Raw genomic sequence first — 23,126 nt, 5'->3', positions numbered from 1 at the left:
TTCTCTCCCCCAACCACAACCACCTTTTTCTTTTTTTGTTCTTTGGGTGAGGGAAAGGGCAGGTGCTTCAAAATGATAAGGATTCGTTTCAACACTTGCGAAGTTGTATATGCCAGCATTGTGCCAGTCAACACATGGGCGGATCATTTACATAGAAACATCATCTTCATAGTGAAACTTGAGCCCGTGATGTAGGAGGTTGAGCTCGTCGTCTAAAACTCTCTCTCTAATAAGACATGATTTGGAATGACAGCTCCCTCTTCATCTTTATTATAATTTGTCTCAGCCATATGATAGAACCCCAGGTAATAGAAGACGGATATGCCAATGGTGTAAAACAAAAGTACGCCTCCAGCCTCGGCAAGGAATGGGATTTGGATAGAGTCGAGCCCAAAGCATAATGCTTCTCCGGCACCGAGCACGCCGCGAAACACGCCGACGTAGTGGGTGAGCGTTCTTGGATTGTTGGTCAAAGCACCAAGCCAGTAATACACAATGTTGTGCCAGAGTTGCTGGACAGATGTTAAATTCACGCATCACAAAAGGGGCTCTGGTGACTCACGCATGAGATCCACGTTAGCATGAATAGAATAAAGATTGCGCCAAATCTAGGTTCTGTCCAGTCCGTGGGTGTCGTTGGTGATTCTGCTCGATTGAAGTCGCGAACACGAATCTGATCACATGTTTTAGCAGGTGAAATATCGTAGTTGATTAGTCTGCATACCATTTCCCATACCCAGGCGGCAATTATTGGGACAGACACGACCGTGAGGCCAATCAACCCGCGCTTCTTTCTGCCCCAAGTCTTGTGGTCCAGAATCCATTGCAGACCGTAGCCAGCAGGAATTTGTAGAACGACAGCAATGAAGCTCAACAGCGAGCGAACTCTCAAGTTGTTCAAATACGCTGCGAGATTTTGCCCTTAGTACATGTCTCACTCCGAATATCCGACAATCAACTCTCAACTCACCGTTTACGGCCCCGCTGTAGACCAAAAAGCACTCTGACGGAAAGAAAGCCGGTAACATCATGAGTAGCTTTGGGTCCTTGAACACGGACAGGTTGTCCTTGAACTCCTCCCAAGCACCTCTCGGGGGGTTGACAGCCACAACAGAACCATCATCCCTCTTGAGCTTGTGAGGACGCTGCAGCGATAGACACAAGAGTCCACCAATGACCATAATGACAATAAAGGTAATGTAAACGGAACGGGGCACCCCAGCGGTCGTGTCAGAGTCGCGATTAATGATTACGGGTATGATGCCCCCAATCACAGAGCCAAGAGCCTGCATGTTCATGAGCATGGTGGCGTAGGCGCCCTTTTCGCTCTCTTCTGGATATGCAGTGGCGACATAACCGGCCGTAATGAAAACACACCCGGCGCCGATGCCAATGATGGGCCCCGACACGAAAGGATAGTCTCTTTTGCCTGTTTCATCGTAGTACCACAGCGATCCAACATAGACAGCATACTGCAAGATTCGGTGTTAGCTGGCGTTTCTTTTGCATTGATCCTGGCAATTTGTAGCAGACCATAAAAATGCGCCGTGGTCACTTACTGTTTGCACACCAATACACATGGTAATTCCCGGACCCAGCTTGTTCAGTATCGAGCCTCCGAAAGAGGACGACAAGAACCAGACAGAGCACAGAGTGGCATTGACGACTTGGACAACCTGTGCGGAGTCTGGACGACCTCCACCTGCGCCAAGCAAGTTTAGAGCAACATATAGACCAGCGGAGCAGCCGACGCCAATGCCGCTGATGAAATTCTGCGTCCAGGGGCTGTTTAGACGGAAACGTTGATGTATGCTTTTGGCCATGATTTCTGTATCATGTTGGTTTGAGGTCACACTCTAGGAAATGATGAAAGAATTTCGGTCCAAAAGTGAGAAAAGAAATCGATGAGTGCACCGGCGATATCTTTATCAGCAGTTTACACGAAGTTCGCATGGTGATTGACAATCGCGGTAAGGATCCTGGGGTATCTCATTGGCTGTATGGCTGCGAATCTGCAGCCGATCGGCAGTCTTATAGGTGTTTTTGGTAGCATTGCATTATCCATGCATGTTCTGAACCAGATCCGCATCTTCTCTGCTGGCATCGCTATTGATCCCACACATGCCACTCATTAATGATTTGGACAAATATTATTAAAAAACTTCAAGATTCGCAAAGACAAAAGATAAATTTATGTGCACAAATATTGATATATAATTGAGAAATATGAAAGATTGTATTGTATTGTATTGGTTCGACCAACTGTAGTGATGCTTAGGGACATGCCCCGCAATTGCCTTCCATGTACCTACCACCTTACAAATAAAGATTATCGTTTATTCTCTTCAAAAATGTTGGAGTAGTATTGAAAGATATCAATTAGAATAAAAGCTCGACTTTTTTTTTTGCAATAAATGTCGCTTTGGAGCTCTGTATACTACGCGCCGTTCGTAGTCGAGGGCAAACAATACGGCGAGTCGCGGCAGTGCGGCAATTACAGCTTCACGCGCGTTTACGCCGCTAGCCACGTACCAAAAGGTGTTTACGGGGTGGTTTACGGGACGGCTGGAGAATAATTCCAAGTAAGCGTCACGCCGAGGGGCAAATATAAAGGTTATTGATGCGATTTGGAATTGAAAGCGTTATTAGTTGATGTGGTTGACATGTTCTACTTCGTTCTCTTTCTTCTTGGATTGTTCTTTTTTTTCAGTACATTATCTGTATATTCTTACATAAAAGATAGCGCATTGTTGAAAGACTATATGTATTTGATGTGAATGTAACAAGCATTCTCTCCTGGTTCAGAATGTCTGGCTGTGCAAGAATCATACTACGGCATCACAAAGCACCTATAACAAGTCCCAATACCTGAGTTGCAGCCTTACGTAGCCTCATTCCAGTCTTCCCTTAGATTTAAGCATGAATTCAACAAGCTATTCCGACTACTAGGCTGTACTGTGGAAATTTTGGGTCGTATTCAGCAGTGGCGTTAATGTAACTGTGAGTATCGATTAGAGACACTGCCGCCGAGCATGGAGAAGTCCCATGTCCTATTGGTTCGTTACCACGCACCAAAACTGCACGTCAAGATTGGATATACAGAACCGACCAGTGAAATTCTAGGTTCGGAACGGACGACCCCGGCACGCATGTCTTTGCAGGTCATCGACCACTAACGGCTCAAACATCCTGGCCAAATGCTCATAAGGTTGGGTAACGGTTTTGGCCGATCTTGAGGCTGTACACAATTAAGACAGACCCCAACCAATGAATTATTTTTTGCGCGTTTGGATCTTGGGGTACACAACATTGTGCTTGCAGCTTAAATGACTGGATTATTACCCAGGTACCTGCTTCCCGACAGCCTTGCTACCGCCAACTGCGCGCCATTCCTTTAAGATCTCTCTCGCATGCATTCTATTTCGCTGTCCCACTGTGCTCGGTCCAAACCATGACCTTTTTCAAGTTCCTGAGACGGCGTTCCAGTCCCGGACATCGTATCAGACAATGCCCAGGCTGTACCGGCGACGACTCTTCGTCCTTTCCCAGCAGCTGCGAAACCATTTGTAGTGAGTTGGATTCCACTACTCGTCTTTTCATTTCCGAAACTATTGGTTGACATCATTCTAGGCTCTGCAGAAACGGAGCTCTCTACTCTCGGCAACGTGACTGGTTCATGCGGAACTTTTCAGTCATCATACGAATCATGCGCCTCTTGTCTTGTCTCCGTCTCCGACAATACAACCGAAGCCGGCGAAATATTGGCATCGCCTTTTTCGAGATACATATATGAGTGCAGCGCGACTGCACAAGAAGTCACTGCCACAATATATACAGCCGTCGGGGAGACGTCAACGCCCGTTACAACTATAACGACTGCTCTTTCCATATCACTGAGCTCCAGTGATTCATCATCTGGTACTACATCGACCACAACCCCATCGACATCAACTCGCTCAACCAGCACAGCTTCTCCCACCAACAGCAATCTCATACCATCGGCAGAACCGACGATAACCACGACTCCAGACTCTGAGAGCAAAGCATGGTTGGCCGGTCCGATCCTTGGGTCAGTATTAGGTGTTGCAATTTTAGTCTTGGTAGTCTTTCTCGTGTATCGTCGTCGTCGCAACGCCAGGAAGAAGATGTCCCCGGATGAATTAACGGATAAACCGCAACTGCACTCAGACAGCATACCGTTACCGCCTCCTGAGGAGCTCGACGCTGGCATGAGGCATGAGTTGCCAGGCGACGAGCCTAGAGATCCGAATGCCGTGGTTACCGAGCTTCTGGGAGAGGACCCTCCCAGGAAACTAGATAAGGCATATGGCAAGACTGAGCTTCCTTTTTATGAGCCTGAGCAACTTCCTAGCTAGACATGATACAGTATATTGCCATGCTGGAGTGGTATATTATGGTGATGGGTAAGCGTTTTGGTAGTAGATATATTCCCAGCCTTATCTACCTTATTCAAACCATGCTTAACTTTGAACGAGTTTCTCGGAACAACTAAGATTACAAAACGAACCATGCCTCTGTGCTGCATTCTCGTAGGGCCTGTCGTATGGTGATGTAGACGGATTACTTGTCATCAGCCTTTGGGGAAGCAACTGATTACTGCAACATTGACACCGCTACCACTTACAGCACGAAGACGTGAATGACGACGGGCGAGGAATATCATAGAACTGTTCAGGCAAATGGTTATTTGCCTTTCCGTCGTTGTCGGGTCGTTTGGGAGCTTTTGGAACATATTTTCCAAGCTCTATGAGAAACGTGATCACAGAAAAAGACAAGGTCACTATGATGGTACACGTGTGGTGCACATCATGATGAGTAGTAGCATGGACCAAGATGATGTATTACCTTCCAATTGATCCTAACGTGATCTGCGGTGCTCTGCGTACTACTACTCTATCACATTACCCTATCAACAAAAGAACAATTCTTCCATAACTTAAGGATCATGCGCCACCAATTCCGACACCTCCTGACATCATGACTCTTCGAAACAAATCTCTAATCTGATCGTACACTGTGACGGACCGTTCTCGTGTCCTCTTTTCTCCCTTCGTTGTTTCGGACACTTTCTGCGCTCGGATCTTTCAATCTGATCTTCTTGCAATCTGACCCCGGCATGGATTCTAGTAAGATATTCTCTCCACATCTTCATCGTGGCGATTTGAGCTGGATGTTGAAGATTCTGGTGCCACCTAGAGGCGGACGGTGTCTGTGGTGCAGCGAACGATTGATTTAACGACTAGTCTGTTGCCCTCGTAGTGGCAGTTTCTTGTAAACGAGTTGACGACTCTGCAGTGGCCGCTGTCCTCGTCGTCAAGGGCCGCGAGGTGGTAGTCGCGGTCCTTGTACATGGCTAGAAACGATATTAGTATCAAAATATGTAAAGAGAAGAAAAAGGGAAATCGAGAGAAAAGGGAGCAAGAGTGAGTAGAGGGAAATGGGCACCGGGAAAACGGAGATCATCGCACTGTAGTGACCAAAGTCGGTGTTGAATTCAATCAGCTCGGGGTCGAGCGGTCTGATGCCCTTGTAACGAACGCCTTGCTTGTCGCCACTGACGTCGATGGATTCGAACCAAGCTGGAATCGACCAGAGATTGTTGCAATTGAGATGGCCGTCGCCCTCAACAAAGATGTAGCGCGTGTTGATCTTGTAGTTACCGTCAATGCCCCTGAAGTAGAGGTCGGCGGCCATGATGGTGAAGTCGGCGAGGATGCCGGTAACCAACATCAGGAGGATGATGAGGACCAAACGAATGCGCAGGACAGCCATTGTATCGAAATTGTTTGCATTGGTGCAGGAAATGCGAATTGAAGATGAACAGCGATGGTTGAGCAATACTTTGAGTATTCTTATCGTTCTTGACTGACCGCAAGTATGTGGTGAAGTGACTGTCTGGTGTAGAGAAACACGAGAAAACGAGGGTGCTGGTGATTTCTTGAAAACGAGAAAATTTTTCTCTTTCACTCTGAATGTGACTAGAGTCGCTGTGCTTTTTGACGAGGAAAAGACAAACGGCTAATTTGGCGAGAAAATTTTGATCCCCCACTAAGTAAGGATGCCTCGTGGCCCTACCCAAATGAACATCACCAACTAAATTTTTGGTGTTTTCATTTATGGCCCATATTGCATATTGCAACAAGACAAAGAATCATAATTGAATAAACCTGTCATAAATCGTTCATGATATTTTTTTTTAAGATATTGGTTGTCATTATTTTCAGTCCACATTTTCATTCATATGCCAATGGTTGCCGGGTGAAAATTGCAAAAACACGGCATAATCCACAAAAAGCATGCATCGTGCATCGAAGTTCATACCATAACAATGAATTTGAGACTCAAACATTTGAGTTGAGAGCCATTCTTTAAAGGTGACACGCGTGGTCTGCTGCACTGACTCGAAATGCATATGGGATTGCCAAGATTGAGACGATCATTATTCGCGTAAAGCAATGAGGTGTTTGCGCAGATCGATGCAGAACAGGTCAGTGTACAACTGGCAAGGCCAAGTCATGATTCTTGACCACACCTCGGTCCGAGATGGACGAGTTGCACTATACAATTGCATGGAATAGGCCCAAAGGGGTCATGTCCCCCACTATAATGCACCAACTATCGTCATTGCTGGGTCACCAAGTCCTAAACCCCCAGAATTGGAGTGGGGTTGTCTTTGCTTGCCTCTAACCGCTCCCAGCGATCGCCCATCATAGATGCCTTGGTGGGGTTCCGAGTGCGTACGGTGATATTCTCGGAGAATCGACAATGCACATGGCCAGTCAATGTGAGAGAGATTAATTGTGTATAAATTCTGATCACGCAATTTCTATAGCTAGCAGACGCGTATTCTTTCCACTACACTGCTCAAAAAACCCCGAGTCTTTGAATACCCCAATTGAGTCAAGGCAATATGGCGACCGAGGCTTACAAGAACTCATCCTTCTCAAGTCCACAATGGTGGAAAGAGGCCGTCGTCTACCAAATATACCCTTCTTCATTCCAGTCGCACCCGGGCAACAAGTCAGGATGGGGCAGCGTCAAGGGCATCACCTCGCGGCTGGACTATCTCAAAGATCTGGGCGTCAATGTCGTCTGGTCCAGTCCCATCTTCAAGTCTCCTCAAGCCGACATGGGATACGACATTGCCGACTACAAGATGATTGACCCCTGCTACGGCACGCTCGAGGACGTGGACGTGTTGATTGCCGAGCTCAAGAAGCGCGACATGAAGTTGATGATGGACCTCGTGGTCAACCACACGTCCAACGAGCACGCCTGGTTCCTCGAGTCGCGCAGCAGCAAGGAAAACCCCAAGCGTGACTGGTACATTTGGCGCAAGCCCAAGAGCGTCGGCGCCGACGGCAAGCCCGAGCCGCCCAACAACTGGGCCCAGATCCTCGGCGAGGCCAACTCTGCCTGGACGTACGACGAGGTCACGGGAGAGTATTACCTCAGTCTTTTCACGCCCGAGCAGCCCGATCTGAACTGGGAGAATCCAGAGGTCCGCGCCGCAGTGTGGGACGTGATGCACTTTTGGCTCAAGAGGGGCGCCGCTGGTTTCCGCATGGATGTCATTAACCTGATCTCCAAGGTCCCCGGATACCCTGATGCCGAGGTCGTGCTGAGCAAGGGACACAAGTATCAGCCAGCTTGGAAATACTACGTCAACGGACCCAAACTGCACGACTACCTGCAAGAGATGCACCGAGAGGTCCTCAGCAAGTATGACACCATTACAGTGGGAGAGATGCCAGGCGTAAGCGACGAAAAGGAGGTGTTGCGCACCGTCGGTGCCAAGGCAGGAGAACTGCGCATGATTTTCATCTTTGACGTTGTGGACATTGACAAGCCCAACGTACGCATGGCCTTGAAGCCGTGGGATGTCAAGGAGTTCAAATCAATCATCTCGAGGTGGCAAAGAGTCATGATTGAGCTGGACGGATGGGACTCTGTCTTTATCGAGAACCACGACAACCCCCGCTCGGTATCGCGCTACGCCGACGATAGCGACGAGTATCGTCACCTAGGCGCAAAGCTGATTGCCCTCATGCAAACGACCCTGGGCGGTACCCTGTTTGTCTATCAAGGCGAGGAGATTGGTATGCGCAACATTCCCAAGGACTGGGACGTTGAGGAATACAAGGACATTGAGACGATCAACTACTGGAAGAAGATGAAGGAACTGTACGCCGACGACGAAGAGCAGCTCAACCACGGCAAGACGGTCATTCACATGAAGGCAAGAGACCACGCGCGGACGCCGATGCAGTGGGACGCCTCGGCCAATGCCGGCTTTTGCGATGCCGACGTCAAGCCCTGGATGCGCGTCATGGACGACTACCCGACCATCAACGCGGCAGCGCAGACAAAGGCCAGCGACGACGACAACCTGAGCGTTTGGCAGTTTTGGCAGCGCGGTCTCAAGGACCGCAAGGAGCACGCCGACGTCTTTGTCTATGGAGATTTCCAAGAGTTGAGCCACGAGCACCCCCAGGTCTTTGCCTACACGCGGACGAGCGTTCAGGGCGAGAAATGGCTGGTTGTGCTCAACTATTCGGGCAAGCAGGTTGAGTGGTACTTTCCTGAAGATCTCAAGGTCGACTTTTGGGCTGCCAGCAATTATACCAAGGGTCGCATCGGCAAGCCACAGACGGCCATGGTGCCTTTGAAGCCATGGGAAGGTATTCTTGGAAAGTGCATTTAGAGTGGAATTATAGACTTGCTCAAGTACGACTAGCTTGATGTTATGATATAATGATTCCTTAGACTTCTAGAAAGACCAATATCTAAATTTTTTGACTATTTCCAAGGTTTCCGATCAAGCTGAGTCATATTGCTGATAAACGCTAGATCCAGACTGAGGGAGCAACATGATTCTGCAAATGTCGATACACAAGAAGAAACAACAGGAGGTACTTATATCCTAAGCATGGAAGTGAACTCTATTCAAGTTGTAGAATCAAAGTCGTGCAATCAACAAACATGCCAAAGTAGTCACCAACTTTCCCTAATAATGGAGAACAAGCATGAGTGGTTCCCACATACCTGCTCGTAGTGGAGGGGCATCTTTCCCACTTCTTACCCCACAACTGTCTCACCTGAAGCTAGGAATGTCCCGCAAATTTATGTGTCATATACTAGATTAAGCTCCCCTCTTTCAACAACCAATCAAGCAATAATTGCTCAGGCACTTTGGCGGAGTGGTTAACGCGCTGCCCTGCTATTCCTACAAGAATAACCAAAGGCAGTTCCCTCGGGAGCGAGTGTTCGAATCACTCAGGTGTCGCAACATGAAATATACCACAATTTTTTGGCGATTCATTTTGCCATTTGGTAATTGTTCTTGTTATTTTTTTTAGTATACTGGTGATGCACAGAGTATAGACAGCAATAGCAGGCCCGGGGAGCTGGGTGCTGGGAGCTCACGGACCATTCATGACATCCTGGCAGCCCGGGAAGCTGGCTCTGGTGCACGGACCTGCCGCGACACTTGATTATCCAGATAATGGGTTGCTCTTTTGGCAGCCACCACTGGTAATGGATTCTGCATCTGTATAATTCAAGTAGGCCTATTATATTTTGCAAAGCCTCTGCTGTGGCAAGGTGGATTACAAGAGCTGGAAGGTGGGACACAAAGCTCGAAACTTTGTCTGTTTGCCAACAAATCTCTAGTTTGGAAACCCCTCTGCTAGTGCTACCTAATGGAATCTCGAAGCTCTCATCACTTGATGGAAAACCGTTTAGTCACATGCATCATGTACATGTAGTATAACATGCATGCATTCTCATGACGTGGCAGGAGGGGCGACTCATTTTTAGGTCTCGAGTCGGTCGTGGTCGAGGGTAATGTCTATTGCATGGCCGTCATTTCTTTTGGCTCTGGCATGGCAATAAAGTGTAAGCGTTGCAGGTCTAGTTGTGCATAACATGATGCATGCTTTTGCCGTCCACATTCATGGTGCTGCGTGGTCTTCAAGGATGCTGGTGTCCTTCTATTATTTTCTCAAACACAATTCATGCGGCAAGTAACACGTTTGGATGAAATATGTACATGTACTCATGTTATGATAAGTGATAGTAAACTATCTGGTATCTATGCTCTATTATCCAACAGAGCCCCTCTCGTGATCCTGCTATCCCGTTATAGATGGGAAATAAGCAGACACAATACAGCAAACCATGAAACGTCCCGTACGCCCCGAAATCAATGCGTTATTCATGATGAAATCCTAGTCTTCAGGGTGTCTACCATCCACCGTGGTGTCCTCCGTGATGACCACCATGGTGACCCCCGTGATGGCCTCCGTGATGACCTCCATGATGGCCATGATGGCCATGGTGTCCATGGTGACCGCCATGATGCGAGGGCGGAGGGCCGTACGGGCTCGAGTGTCCGCTGCCGTGGTGGCTGCTACCGCCGCCGATTAGACTACCCACGCTGCCCAGCAGCCCGCCCGACGAGTGATGGCCGCCGTGATGGCCGCCGTACGGGTCACCACCGCCGTGGTGCCCGTGTTTGCCGTGGAGCTTGTGGGAAATGACATTGGCAGCCACGGCGCCGGCCGCGCCGCCCAGAATGGTGCCCAGTTTTCCCTTGCCCAGCTTGTTGCCTAGAAAGGCGCCCGAGCCACCGCCAATCAGCGTGGAGCCGAGTCCCTTTTCGCCGTCCTGCGCGTTGCTCGGGTCGGTGGGGTCCCTGTAGCTTTGCTGCTGCTGCTGATGCTGCTGAGGATATTGTCCGTACGAAGACGGATCTGCCGAGTGTGGTCGCGCCGGTGGGTACGGTGAGCCCGACTGTGCGCTGGTCGGCCGAGAGCCGTCGTATGCGGGTGGATAGTCCGAGTGAGCGGAGCCGGGACGCGCGTACTGTGGTTGCGAAGGGTACGGCGCCAGATATTGCGACGACTGCGGCGCAGGAGATGCGTAACTTGGTTGTGAAGGGTAAGGCGACGATGCGTATTGTGGTTGCTGCTGTCCTCCAAATTGTGGTTGTCCGTACTGCGGCTGCGACGGATAGGGCGACTGGCTGCCGCCAGACCCAGAAGTACCATAGTAATCCGCTGCTGACATTGTGGTTTCTGTTTTGTTTGGCGGGTGTAAGAATAAAAGGTAAAATTTATTTCTGCTGCCTTTGAAGAGCAGATAATCCGAAAGAGAAGCAATGGGAATAAAGGACTTTTCGTTCCCTTTTGGAGCTGGTTGGCTAGTGTTGTAATGATGTGTGTGGTGGTCACTAGATTGTACTATCAAGTGACTGATGGGGAGTTTATTGCAAGTGCATCACAAGAACAAAAGCAGCAGCGGTCGCTGAAGGAGACCAACGCAACCTCTTATAGACCCAAACTTACCTCGGATTTTAGTCGCATTTACCGAGTCTTAGAATTCGAATACGCGTATGCATAGAATAATTCTGATTGCCGCAGCAGCGCTTACGCAGCTGGGCGGAGAGGCTGAGCATAGTTTGACGGCACATGTCGTCGTCCTTTAAGGAATCAGCTTGCTCAGCAATAGAAAATGGCTTGGAGTGGCCCGAGTGCGGAATGTCCTAGAGCCGGGGCCTCGGGGGCCCCTTTGAACAATGGCTTATTATTCAATGGCTGTGGCGGATTTTCAATGGATGGGGCTGTGCCGTGGCCGACATTTAAACCCGGCCATTATTGGAGTGCAATCCGCGGCATGCCGAGGTCGCTACACCAGTGAGAGCACTAATTGGCCGATGTCGAATAGTCTGGATAGCTTTGTGAACGAGTGGGGAGAGGGCAATGCCGTCTTCCGATTCCAAAATATTGACTACTGTATACTATGTCGCGATAACAAAGCAAACAAACAATATTGCAAGCATAATCCCAGTGCAACTAAAGTTTTAGTAGACAAACCAACCAACACCTGACGTCTCTAGCAATGTTCCCAAATACTGGTTGTATACAAAGCCATATAGACGTTGCCGTGGCTTCACTTGATAGATATACATATAGTCACATGAATGGATGAATGCGCCTTCAAGGACAAACAAATATACAACAAGAACGGGAATGTGTTTGATCGATGTGAGACATTCCATTGTGATTGAAAGCAAGGGATGGCTTTTCAAAAATCCCGAGGTTTCGGGTCTTTATATATATACAGCCCACCAATCTCCTTCATGGCCATCCCTCATCATTTCATGAACTGCACCAAAACTGTGCGCCAAACGCCACATCGCATATTGTGCGATTCCCAAACCGTGAATGATAAATGTCAATGCATCATAATCGTAAGTAGGTATGCCAAATCACACGCTCCGGCTAATATGAAAATGTCGAGATTTCAATGCTTGAGGTGACCTCAAAAAATTGAAAGAATATGCTGCTATAAATTCCGGGAATATCATCATTGCATTGGGTAGGCCCCTGAAACAAGGAACATGCCGAGGCAGGTGTGTCGTTGTATAGTTGAATCGTCTCCATACATGAGAGGACAGAAGGCATACTGGCCTCAAAGGCTCGCAGCCCAAGAAAACCTGAGACGCCCTGATTCTCAGCCTGCTGGTAGAGAGATCTCGCTTTCCGAGTCCGAACTATCATCTGCAGCCACCCGATCGAGCATTCGTTCAATATCGGCATCTTGTAGCTGTGGTCGCGGCCTGGATGGTGCGTTCAGTCCAGCAGGTACGGATAATGATGGTCGAGATCCGCTAAACGTCTTCCGCCGTGGTGTTCCCCGAGGCGATGCATAGTGGTCATCCACGTCCATTTCGCTGACCCTACCCGGCGATTTCTCAAAACCTACACGCTTTCCAATCGAGCCGTGGGCATGGTGCCGTATTGTTGGCAGGGTCTTTCGTGGTTGGCTATTCGGTGCTAATCTAGATGTAGGAAGAGCTGTCCGATGTGCCTGAATATTGTTGGGTCCTTGTTGCGCCGAAGACGGTAACGCATGTTTCATATTCGCCGAGTTGCCCGGACTGCTCATGAACAGGAGGGTTTCCAGCGCTTCCTGCTCGCGGACGTTCTGGTGTGGAGAAAAGACCATTTGATCGACTTGCGGTGTCCTCAAGGTAGCTGTACCAGGGGTACTTTGAAGGGGACTTGGCTGAGCCGGGCTGCGAGGCGAGGCTTGGTGGGAAAGGTAAGCCGGAGTGTGTCGCGCATTTGAGTTGCGACGCGGGTTGAGATGACCGGACCGTCCTGGTTGAATAGCGGCTGGAGGAGCCAGCATAGAGGCTTGTGAAGCTGGCGGCGAAACAGAGTGGTTCTGAGGTGCGACGTTCGTGTCACGCCAGAATGCCTCGTTGGCACGTCCTTGCGATGCTTGCAAGCCAACTGGACTGATACCTGCGCTCTGTGTTCCTTGGCGCATTGCTGTCAATGATAACCTGGGGCTTGGGTTTGCGCCAGGCCGCCCATGTATAGTCGATGTGCTAGAAATCGGCGAAGCAGCTTGCGACGCAAGTGACTCTACTTCGTCGATAGAATTGCTTTGCCAGCCATGGTTGACCTTCATCATGGCATATGACAATTTCGCTTTGAGTTCAGCCGAGAGCTAAAGCCTCGTTAGACCTGTTGCCATATCCAGTTGTGCGAATCAATGACATACCTCGCCAATGCGACTCCCGGTTGTGGAAGTCGCGCTCACTGTGCTCGTATTCCTAGAGTGCCCAGACGCGCGAACAGGAGAAGTACTCATACTGTCTCTGGTATATTTGACCGCACCATCCGCCGTCCTCTTTCTTGACTGAGCGGCCTCGGTCATCTTTTCCTGGGCAGCAGCTAGTTCTGACAACTGAAATAACTGTGATTCCTGACTTGATCCATTTCCATTGGCATGCACCGGACCACTACTTGCGCCGCTATCGCTCTCTGGTGGGGTGAAGACGCGGTCGCGGTCGCTATCGTGGGTTGCGGTCGTTTCCTGGGACTCGTCATTACTGGAGTCATTGAGCTGCTGCTGGGCTGTGTTGTTGCGAGCAAAAGTTTCGCGAATGGCATCGGTCCGGAGCAGAGGATCCTGAATGCCCCTCACATCCCCGAGCGACATGTTGAAAGAGTAATCCCCGTCGCTGGAAGGTTCAGCGAACGAGTTGTTGGAGGGGTGGTCACGTTATGGCAATTAAAGGTGGGATGCCAGAGCCCGAACAAGGAAGCCGTCGCGTCGGCGTCGCTGCGGGCCGCGAATGTACAGCCAGCAAGTAAGCAAGTAATGGCGGGCGGGTTTGATTGATAGTGGGCTGGCGTGACCACACCAAACTCTGTCCTTTGGCTGCGATTGAGAAGGAGGAAAGAAGAAAAAGCAGATCAAACTCGATGCACGCCAGAGACGAAGAGTCTCGTATCTGCTTCGTCTTGATCTTCTTTCACTTCGGCAGGTCCCGCACGAGTGGCAGTGACTGTTACAGAAAAAGTGCTCGGCTTCCACTGCCAGATGCGGCTTTTCCTCTTTGTAGCGAGACACGCCCAACACGCGTCGGTGGCCAAAGCTAGTCGAGTCAAGGACCGTCCAATTGCTGCAATTAACACGTGCAGCACCGAGACATTGGAAAGTAGGAGAAGGAGAAGGAGGAAAAAGCAACTGAAGAAGACAATATAGGTATGCACGCACTTGAAAAGGGATCTACAAATGTAGGTATGGGCAAAGCAGTCAAAAGGTAGAAAAGGAATGATGAGATGCAGGATGCTGCTTCTTCTTCTAGGGAATAGCAACGGATGAATCCCAGTGGTTGGTAGGTACAAATAGGTACCTTGGTAGAGAGCGGTAGGTGCTTAATAGTCTGGTAGTTGGGCGGGAACGTCTTGACCAGGGTGCCTTGATTACACTACAACTACCACACTACAGGCCCTTTCGCTCACTCTAAAAATGAACCCAAAAGGCTGCCATTTAATATCATTACTGATGCCTGCGCGCGACGGCGCCACCCAAACGCGTTCCGTTGTTCAAGCCATGAAAAGTCGCGACTCACTCCTCCCACAGACGGCGGATGACCACGAGGAACAATTGAGGCTGCTTACCCGGCAGACATGCCCTCTGGCTGACGCCTTGATTTCTCACCTCTTGTCCAGCCGCCACCGTCATCATCATCAACGGGGCTTTGTTACAATGCTCGAGGCGCGGTCGATCCAAAATTTCATACATTGGATTGGATGATTCGCATCTCTTTGCTCTTGGCGCCATCTTCTATGGAACATTCTATGAACCATAAAAGCGCCAATTCCTGCCAGACCTAGACCTGGGTTCCAGACAAGAAAAACACAAAACGATCAAGTGAAAAGGCGATTATTGTGGTTGGCGTTGTACATGCGCCTCTTGCTGCTGAGACGCTTCCTTGGTTGCCTATCGCTTCGCCATATCCATTTAATAGGCGAGTAATATGTGTTCATTAATACGCGCTTCAACTTTCATGCATCGAGGATGCATTGCATTGTTTCTCGTCTTCTTTTGCTCTTGTTGCCCAACAATTATCGCTGTTACTGACCATTACGCAATTTTTTGGGACCCTGGTCTCTTCCCACGACTCGTGCATTCGAGTCAAGTTTGGTTCAGTTGGATTTCGATGCTGGCACCACTTGGGGCGGGACGGGCGCTACCAGGTACATACATGCCCAGGCCAGAGAGAGAGGAAAATAAATAATTTCAAAAATTGCGAATTTAGCGCATCGGCGACACGCATGACGCTTGGACCATACTAACACGAGATCACGTGCAATCAATTAAACTCTTCCGAGGTTATCCACAAGGTGAGATCCACCGAGTTGTGCAGTTATACTACGGATACACAACTATTATGTTGGCGTACTCTACGAGATAACTTGGTCTTTATACTTGACCAGCCACGAAGCAAATTGGTATTCGGGCAATAACATTTATGAAATGACAATGAGATTCAAATTTCCAGGTATGACTGAGAGATCTATCCAGGCCATTGCCAATTGGCAAATCTTGGAAGACTACAGACTTGAGACATGCTTGTCAACCACGCGCACTTGGACAATTCATTAAAGTCACTCCTACCTGTAGTCAGCAAAGAATCTCAACACAACCAATCTTTCCCTATCATCATAGATCTCGAGATGCGGCGGGCAAGGTACCTTTTGCGTCTGCCATTGCGAAATCTGATATGTATGATTGTCTTAATCTCGTCTGCAAAACCAAGAGACCTCCTTGTAAGTTCAATCAAGAATAAAGTTTTCATACTACAGAAACTCTGCCTATGTATCAGTCAATTATATTATTCATGCTGTCATTATTTTCAGAAGTCTTGGCCAAGTAGCGATGGGCGTCAATTCAAAATACAATCGCCCGCGCATACTTATTATATGTGTTCAACTCCTGTATGCCGAGGTCTTTCTATGAAAATTTGCAATCCAACTATCATTGCAGCTCGTGCAAAGAAACCCCTTCCCTCAAGGCTCTAAATGATGACCCATGGTCATATCCTCGGGTCTGGCAAGAATGTCGTCGCAGTATCACCCCTCTAGCTCCGCGATCGAAGTCATGGCTCTCTGGTTGAGCCGTTCACGCCCAGCGGTCTCTGGGCTGCATGCAATGCTAATATGCTGCGGGCTGGTAGCGATTGGTGACCAATACTGGAAGTCTCGGTGCGAAGGTTGCACGCTGTCCGTGCTATATCGGCTTGAAGAATAATCCGAGTAATTGCCATGACGATCTGGGTTATATGCCTCAAATTGTTGTGAGGCCGAATTCACCAATGATTTAATGGAATGGGGGTGCGATGCAGGGGATACAGGTGAGACGGGAGACACTGGTGACACGAAGGCTCTGGTATTGTGAGCATCCTCTGTTGCGAACGCTTCCCGTTGTTGCTCGCGAATATAAGGTCGATTAAATGCCAGAGACTGTGAGTCCATCGCCGAGACTGGAGGAAGGGCGGTTCCAGTCGGATCCATGTTCTCTGGCCGATTAGGACTTTGCGTGCTCGCTATAAGCTCCTCGTCCTGTTCTTTCCTGCGTTTATAGCGGAGAATCAAGAACGATATAGCCGCAAGCACCATGATTGCGAATACCCCTAGGCCAGCAGACATGCCTATGATCTCTCTTGTCGACAAGGGATCCTTATTCGCCGAGGTCGTAGGTATCAAAGGCGCTGCAGTCGCCGAATCTGTAGGGCTTGTAGAAGAATTACCTGCAGGCGTAATGGTTGGTGAGGTAGTGCTGAGAATCGGTACAACTGAATCAGTTGTCGGCGACGATCCTGGCAAAGAGATAATTCTACCCCCGCGGTGGGCGGGTAGAGATGCGGTTGGAGTCGACTTCGCAGAATATACCACAAGTGGTGGATTAATCGGCTTTTCGCATTTGCACCCTTTGGTAAAGGTAGTGAGATGATCATCATCCGGCTCAGGGCAGCCTGCCCAAAATTCGTTCTTGTCGTCATCACTGGTCTCACAGCGAACGAGCCCCACCCATTGCTGATTCGAGTACGCGCCTTTGTAGGGACAAATCGAGACATTTTCATAATCGGGATCTGTGCAGCCGGAAGCATAATATTCGTTCCCTATCGCAGATTGTCAGCAAAATAGCCATGTCTAGGTGAGTCGGAGGGTAGTCAGTTGCATACGTTCTTGATTGAAGCAGAGTCCTCCTTCATTATAACAGAAGTCGCCGATGCCACAACACGACAAGATAATGTCCTCGCGGTATGCATTACCGCAAGGGATGAACGCATGGCTGGTCTTATTGCCTTGGCCCCAGTAACATGTGCCGTTAGAAATAGACGGGTCACCTTGTGCCATTTTATAAGCGCGGCTAGTGGTGTTTGTTGTTTGTCGCTTGTTTCGTTGAGACACTGAAGACAACGCCAAACGGTTAAGAGGATGAAATGGAATAGAAGCGTAAAAAGTGGTTGTGATTGTAGAGCTTGCTCACAAAACCAAAGACAAACACGACAGGTCTTTTGTCTCCACCAGGTCTTTAAATTGATGATAAACCTAGTGTGCAGCAAACTCGAGGAGGGAGACGGGAAGTTGCAGTCAAGAAGACAAATGATTCGAGCTTGTCAATGGAGCTGTTTGCTTGACCTAGGCGTTTGCCCATTGGGCAGAAAGTGCGAAAAATGGTGAGTGAGGTTGAGCTTGAGGTCCGAGACCAGGTCCAGTCCGATCAGGCAGATCATGTTATTTAATACTTGGATAATTGGTCTCTTGTGACAAGAATGCAAAGAGAATGGTAGCTGAATAACGTTTTTTTCTATTGCAAATGTTGCGATTCGCCGCAAGACATTACATGAGTCATGTTCAATGCGCATACCATGAAACTGAATAGCAATATTTTCTTTTGCAAATATTGCGAATCACCGCCCAACACCATATCAACCTCGCCTTGGCTGTGAATTAGCCAAAGTTTGCTTGCACTATTATTCATGGCAGCCCTTACCTGACAATGCACTCGGTGATTCGCGGACTTGTGTTTGATTGAAATACTTCACGAGGTATTCCAAAGTTCGTGCATTCATTATCTGGTAATTTGCATACATGGGACAATGATAACTACAAACACGTATCCAAATGTCATTGTCAATGTTAAGCAATAGGTAATCACAAACCGCAATGAGTTGTCTATGGTCAATAGGGTTCTGGGAGCTACTCTACTGAGTCTTGTGTATACAATTGACCCGAATGAAGTTCCCTCGACTCGCTGTGCACCACTTGTTATGCAACTTGTCTTGCCTTGAAACTTGCCAGATTAATCCTATTGGTTATTTCCTTAGCGTGCCTTCTTCATTTGGCATTTTCTTCCTACTGACCCTTGCTGCCTGCAAGGCAGGCGTACATAGTAGATCCAATTGACCCCGCATCAGCTTGCCAATTAACCAAGCAACAGACAAGGGAATGAAGAAAGAAAAAGCAATGATTGACATGCTGACGTTGACCTGGAGTCGTGTCCTATCTTGTCAAACCGTCCAAACTTCTCCTCTTCACACTCACTGCTGTATCGCAACAATGCCTCCCACCGAACAAGCGCCATCAACGGTTCTATCAAGGGCAAGGTGCTATTGTGGCTCTCTTGATTATGGCGTCAGCCTTCCTCGCGAGATCCTGCCTCTGAGTGCCTACATCTGCCACTGCAGCCGTTGTCGGTACATCCATGGTGCCATCTCCATCACTCATGCAACGCTCCCCAAAGGCAGCAGCCTCAAGTTCTTCGAACCGTCTAGCTTGGCCCTTTGCGCTACTCAATATCGTCCCCAAGGCAGCAAGTATTATCACTACTTTTGCTCCACATGCGGATGTCATTTAGGTGGCCGTGATGAACATGAAGACGTCTGGTACCTTTCAATCGTACTCTTTCCGTATGACGAGAGCGTATTCAGAATTGACAAGCATTGTTTCACCGCTTCTGCTCCAGGCGGCCTCCACGAATGGTTACCCAGTATCGCCGATCGGCCTCTAGATATCATGAATCCCGTACAAGATACGCACAATTCTCAAGCTTACAAATCCGAAGTAGGTAGCAATGGCAAAGAGCGACTGCGAGCTCAATGCGACTGCGGCGGCATCTCTTTTACCATACAGAGGCCAACTCAAGAAGTACTCGAAGATGCATACATGCGAGGCTATGTCTCGCCCGAGGACCCCACAAAGTGGAAAGCCATGACGGATGCTTGCAACGACTGCCGCCTAATAACTTCAACCGTTCTATCTGCCTGGGCATATGTGCCATTGAAGCTGATTGAGCCAAGGATTGGTCCAGACTTGATGCACGGAACGATGAAGTCGTACATTTCATCGCCGGGATCTCGAAGGACGTTTTGTAGAGTCTGTGGGGCCACCACATTATACTGGAGCGACACACGGCATACAACGGACGATGATCATGTCATCGGTATCGCTATTGGACTACTCAGAGCTCCAGAAGGAATCAACGCCATTGGCTGGCTCACTTGGCGCACGGCTGAGCTCGGATGGCTGGACGCAGGCAGCGAGTACGCAAAATCGCTATATCATAGCCTCAACCAAGGCCATCAAGACTGGAGTATCAGAGCATTCGGCCGTCTTGTTGATTTCAAGCTCCCAAAGCCAGATGTATCCACAGATTGAAAATGCATCTCTCAATACTCTCTATACACTTCAAATGCTCATTCCCAAAAAAAAAAAAAGTCAAATTGGAGAAGGTCAACGCGGTTCTTGGTATAATGAACTATCAACAAAAGCAAGCTATTAAAGGCATATTGGATCAAGTGTGTCTTTTGTTCGTCCGGTACGATCCGTTTTCATATTTCGTTCCCTTTTTTTTTAATTCCTTGTTCGCATAAAGCTTACGCGGCACTTGCAGTGACGGGTCCAGTATGGTAGGCATATGTACCACGCTTGAAACGCTTCTCCTCCAAAAAGTCCAGGGGAACACCTTTTTGCACGATTGGCGACATGAGGACGTTGAGAGAGGTATTGTCACCCTTGACATACGGAAGCAGGTACTGGTCGGTAAATCTCCACACGGGATTGTTCCATGCAACAAGTCTTGTGTATAAGCCTGACACTTCCACGGCCTCCTTTGAGTTAGACAACCGAGCGGCCTGATACTCGCCGAAGACGCGGCTGAGCGTAGCCACATCTGGGTCTGGTGTCTGCTTGAGCTGGGCACGCAGTCTGTTTACGAGCTGCGCCACGCCCTGGAGGCCACTGTTCATGCCGAATCCGGTGTTGGGCGTCATCTTGTGGACAGCGTCTCCAACCAGCACGGCACGACCGTCGTGCCAATTCTTGACGATGCCTTCTTCGAGGTTGGCCAGCACTGACCATTGCTTCTGAGCCCAGATGTCACCCCAGGTCACGAACTCGCCATCTTTGCCCGTGGGAAAGCGCACGTCTGCGTACTTCTTGGCAAGGGCATTGGCATCTTCCTCGGTGTACCGAGTTCTTTCACGAGTCGGCTTCGGGAGACGCTCGTACACCAGGAAGTGCTGTTGTTGTTCAGCAACAATGAGCTGGATGGTCAGATTGGCACTGTGCGTCTCATAAAGAGTGGCGGGCTCAAGCTCTGGCGACCGCTTTGCATAGCCATAAAGGCCACGATAAGAGGACATGAAAGGGTCCTCGGTCTTGCCTGAAGCCTCATTGACCAGTCTGCGGACACTACTGTGCACACCATCGGCGCCAATGATGATCGAGGCCGAGTGTGTGGTCTTGTCGGCACACTACGAGTATTCATATTAGCGAATTGTCATCATGAAGACACACCGGGCACCCCATGATGAGAGAATGACATCCATGCATCAAAGAGTCATGTTCTGCAGGATCAGAAGGGGTACCGTATGACAGGCCCCACTGGTGAACTGTCATGAGGAATGGCGGAACTCGCGCAAGACTCCAAAAAGTTTAACTTACTGTCACTGTGACACCATTGGCTGTATTCTCGATTGAGACAACCTCCTTGTCCAGCAAGACTTTTGATGGGTCTGGAAGTCTCTGGTATAGCATGTTGATCAACTTGGCGCGGTGGAAACACATCCAAGGATGGCCGTGACTGTTGCGCGCACCTACGTCAGCATGGTTTTAAGCGAGCTTTCCAGGGGTGCTTTTCTCCTTACTTAATACCAATGGCCTCAAACATGTTACTTTTCGACAGTACGGTGCCGTCCCGTCTCAAGTTCCACTTGTTTAGCACAGGCATGTAGGTCTGCTCTGCCTCTTCATACAGACCTAGCTGGTCCAAGAGGCGCACATTGTGCGGCCAAATGGCCACTGAGGCGCCAGAGTCAGTGTCAAGAGCCTTGCGCCGCTCTAGGATGATATAGTCGATGCCGGCCTGGGAGAGGGCATGCGCCGCTGTCAAGGCGACAGGGCCACCTCCCACGATGATGGCGCGAAAGTTCTCGGGCTTTTCAGCAGCCATTTGAATGGTTATGTCTGGTATGTGAAAAATATGCGTGAACAAGACAAACTAGAAGATGCTGCCTCGTGGCTGACTATCAATAAGAGCGACGGGAGTGCCTTTCTCCTTTTCACTTGTCTGTCGACACCAATCCCTGACAGATGCTTAAACCGAGGGAAGAAAAAAAACCGATTGTGGTTCGACACGTATAGGCCCTGGCATCGAGACACATGGTCCCAGGGAATAAACGCCTCTTTGATGGAGCCCCTGATATCAAGTGAAAAGCTAAGCCGGACAAAAGCCGCAGACAGCTAACGGTCCAGCCTATTCTCGAGCTCATGATAGAAGTTGACTGACGATGCCCTGGCAATTTCCTATCCGCAGACCACGATAGCCAGTCTCAGGTTCAGGCTAGAACATGGAGGCTAGACTACTAGTTGCATGTGCAAGGGGCAAGCTACTGTTGGTATGATTCTAGAGATACACTCTCCACTTATAAATGTGGCTCACTAATATCCCATCGTCGTGCTATTCGCACACTGCATAACCCTTGTACTTGGCGTAGTGGAATTCGGACGCGAAAGATTTCGGCCGCAGCCCATCGGAAAACACCATCACGACAGGGGATGCAATTGCAGGGGACAAGTACTTCTGTACACTATGGAATACGGATGGTTCCGCACATGCAAACAACATCGTGCTGATTTCTTGCGATACAAGCAAAATCAATAATTCAGGAGAAAAGAATTGGCAGACACAAGATTGCTCCCTCTCCTAATCAGGATCCGAGAGCCTGGATTCAATTCCACCAGCCGCACCTAGCCGCAGACGGATCTGGATCTTGAACTTTTTTGAAGAATCATTGCTAAAAACAGGCACCGAATCTGTTAGCAGCATGTTGAAGTTGGCAGTAAAACAACCTAAATGGCCCGCGGATGAGATCTTAGAGTAGAAGCTATGACTCGTGCTGCGCGGCCCCGACTTGATCACGATAATGGATCCATTGTTCTTCCCGCGGAGGTCGGTCCGTCAGCACAGATTTGGGACCGCCACCGATAGTGCCAACCTATTTCTGCGGTATCAATTTGATCAATTTGAGGTTTTCAAAGCTTCTCCTCAGGCCTGCCTATGGAGCCACCCTCCTGCACATCCTGCCCACTCTGTCTGACGACTCCCTCCCTGGTGGCCCTCTGGCCCTCTGGCCCTCTGGCCCTCTGACTTCCTGGCTTTTCACTGTCTGGCAGTGTTGTACCTGATCAGAGATCGTCGCCATGATCAGAACATGGATGGCGGATATCGCG

At 49.1% G+C, this 23,126-nt stretch overlaps 9 protein-coding genes across 9 annotated transcripts; 3 read left to right on the top strand and 6 right to left on the bottom strand.

Annotated features, from left to right (window-relative positions):
• Nucleotides 1-212: 212 nt before the first annotated feature.
• On the bottom strand, nt 213-1,823 carry PFICI_05513 (uncharacterized protein; the record flags this gene model as incomplete). Its single annotated transcript, XM_007834094.1, has 5 exons — nt 213-512; nt 563-673; nt 725-906; nt 971-1,472; nt 1,560-1,823. 5 exons carry the CDS (start codon nt 1,821-1,823, stop codon nt 213-215), a joined length of 1,359 nt encoding a protein of 452 aa, XP_007832285.1.
• Nucleotides 1,824-3,451: 1,628 nt separating this feature from the next.
• PFICI_05512 (uncharacterized protein) lies at nt 3,452-4,376 on the top strand (the record flags this gene model as incomplete). Its single annotated transcript, XM_007834093.1, has 2 exons — nt 3,452-3,569; nt 3,631-4,376. 2 exons carry the CDS (start codon nt 3,452-3,454, stop codon nt 4,374-4,376), a joined length of 864 nt encoding a protein of 287 aa, XP_007832284.1.
• An 837-nt stretch (nt 4,377-5,213) lies between these two features.
• On the bottom strand, nt 5,214-5,793 carry PFICI_05511 (uncharacterized protein; the record flags this gene model as incomplete). The annotated part of the gene is made up of 2 exons (XM_007834092.1): nt 5,214-5,374; nt 5,490-5,793. The coding sequence occupies 2 exons, from the start codon at nt 5,791-5,793 to the stop codon at nt 5,214-5,216; spliced, it is 465 nt and encodes a 154-aa protein (XP_007832283.1).
• Nucleotides 5,794-6,931: 1,138 nt separating this feature from the next.
• Nucleotides 6,932-8,725, top strand: PFICI_05510 (uncharacterized protein; the record flags this gene model as incomplete). The annotated part of the gene is made up of 1 exon (XM_007834091.1): nt 6,932-8,725. One exon carries the CDS (start codon nt 6,932-6,934, stop codon nt 8,723-8,725), a length of 1,794 nt encoding a protein of 597 aa, XP_007832282.1.
• A 1,541-nt stretch (nt 8,726-10,266) lies between these two features.
• PFICI_05509 (uncharacterized protein) lies at nt 10,267-11,091 on the bottom strand (the record flags this gene model as incomplete). Its single annotated transcript, XM_007834090.1, has 1 exon — nt 10,267-11,091. One exon carries the CDS (start codon nt 11,089-11,091, stop codon nt 10,267-10,269), a length of 825 nt encoding a protein of 274 aa, XP_007832281.1.
• A 1,446-nt stretch (nt 11,092-12,537) lies between these two features.
• PFICI_05508 (uncharacterized protein) lies at nt 12,538-14,037 on the bottom strand (the record flags this gene model as incomplete). Its single annotated transcript, XM_007834089.1, has 2 exons — nt 12,538-13,542; nt 13,597-14,037. 2 exons carry the CDS (start codon nt 14,035-14,037, stop codon nt 12,538-12,540), a joined length of 1,446 nt encoding a protein of 481 aa, XP_007832280.1.
• Nucleotides 14,038-16,460: 2,423 nt separating this feature from the next.
• PFICI_05507 (uncharacterized protein) lies at nt 16,461-17,747 on the bottom strand (the record flags this gene model as incomplete). Its single annotated transcript, XM_007834088.1, has 2 exons — nt 16,461-17,509; nt 17,573-17,747. The coding sequence occupies 2 exons, from the start codon at nt 17,745-17,747 to the stop codon at nt 16,461-16,463; spliced, it is 1,224 nt and encodes a 407-aa protein (XP_007832279.1).
• A 1,206-nt stretch (nt 17,748-18,953) lies between these two features.
• Nucleotides 18,954-20,051, top strand: PFICI_05506 (uncharacterized protein; the record flags this gene model as incomplete). The annotated part of the gene is made up of 1 exon (XM_007834087.1): nt 18,954-20,051. One exon carries the CDS (start codon nt 18,954-18,956, stop codon nt 20,049-20,051), a length of 1,098 nt encoding a protein of 365 aa, XP_007832278.1.
• A 218-nt stretch (nt 20,052-20,269) lies between these two features.
• On the bottom strand, nt 20,270-21,846 carry PFICI_05505 (uncharacterized protein; the record flags this gene model as incomplete). Its single annotated transcript, XM_007834086.1, has 3 exons — nt 20,270-21,148; nt 21,339-21,477; nt 21,542-21,846. 3 exons carry the CDS (start codon nt 21,844-21,846, stop codon nt 20,270-20,272), a joined length of 1,323 nt encoding a protein of 440 aa, XP_007832277.1.
• Between the last annotated feature and the right edge of the window lie 1,280 nt (nt 21,847-23,126).

Source organism: Pestalotiopsis fici (assembly GCF_000516985.1).
Source record: "Pestalotiopsis fici W106-1 unplaced genomic scaffold PFICI_Scf_3, whole genome shotgun sequence".
Classification (NCBI taxonomy): domain Eukaryota; kingdom Fungi; phylum Ascomycota; class Sordariomycetes; order Amphisphaeriales; family Sporocadaceae; genus Pestalotiopsis; species Pestalotiopsis fici.
This window is presented reverse-complemented; position numbering and strand designations above follow the sequence as displayed.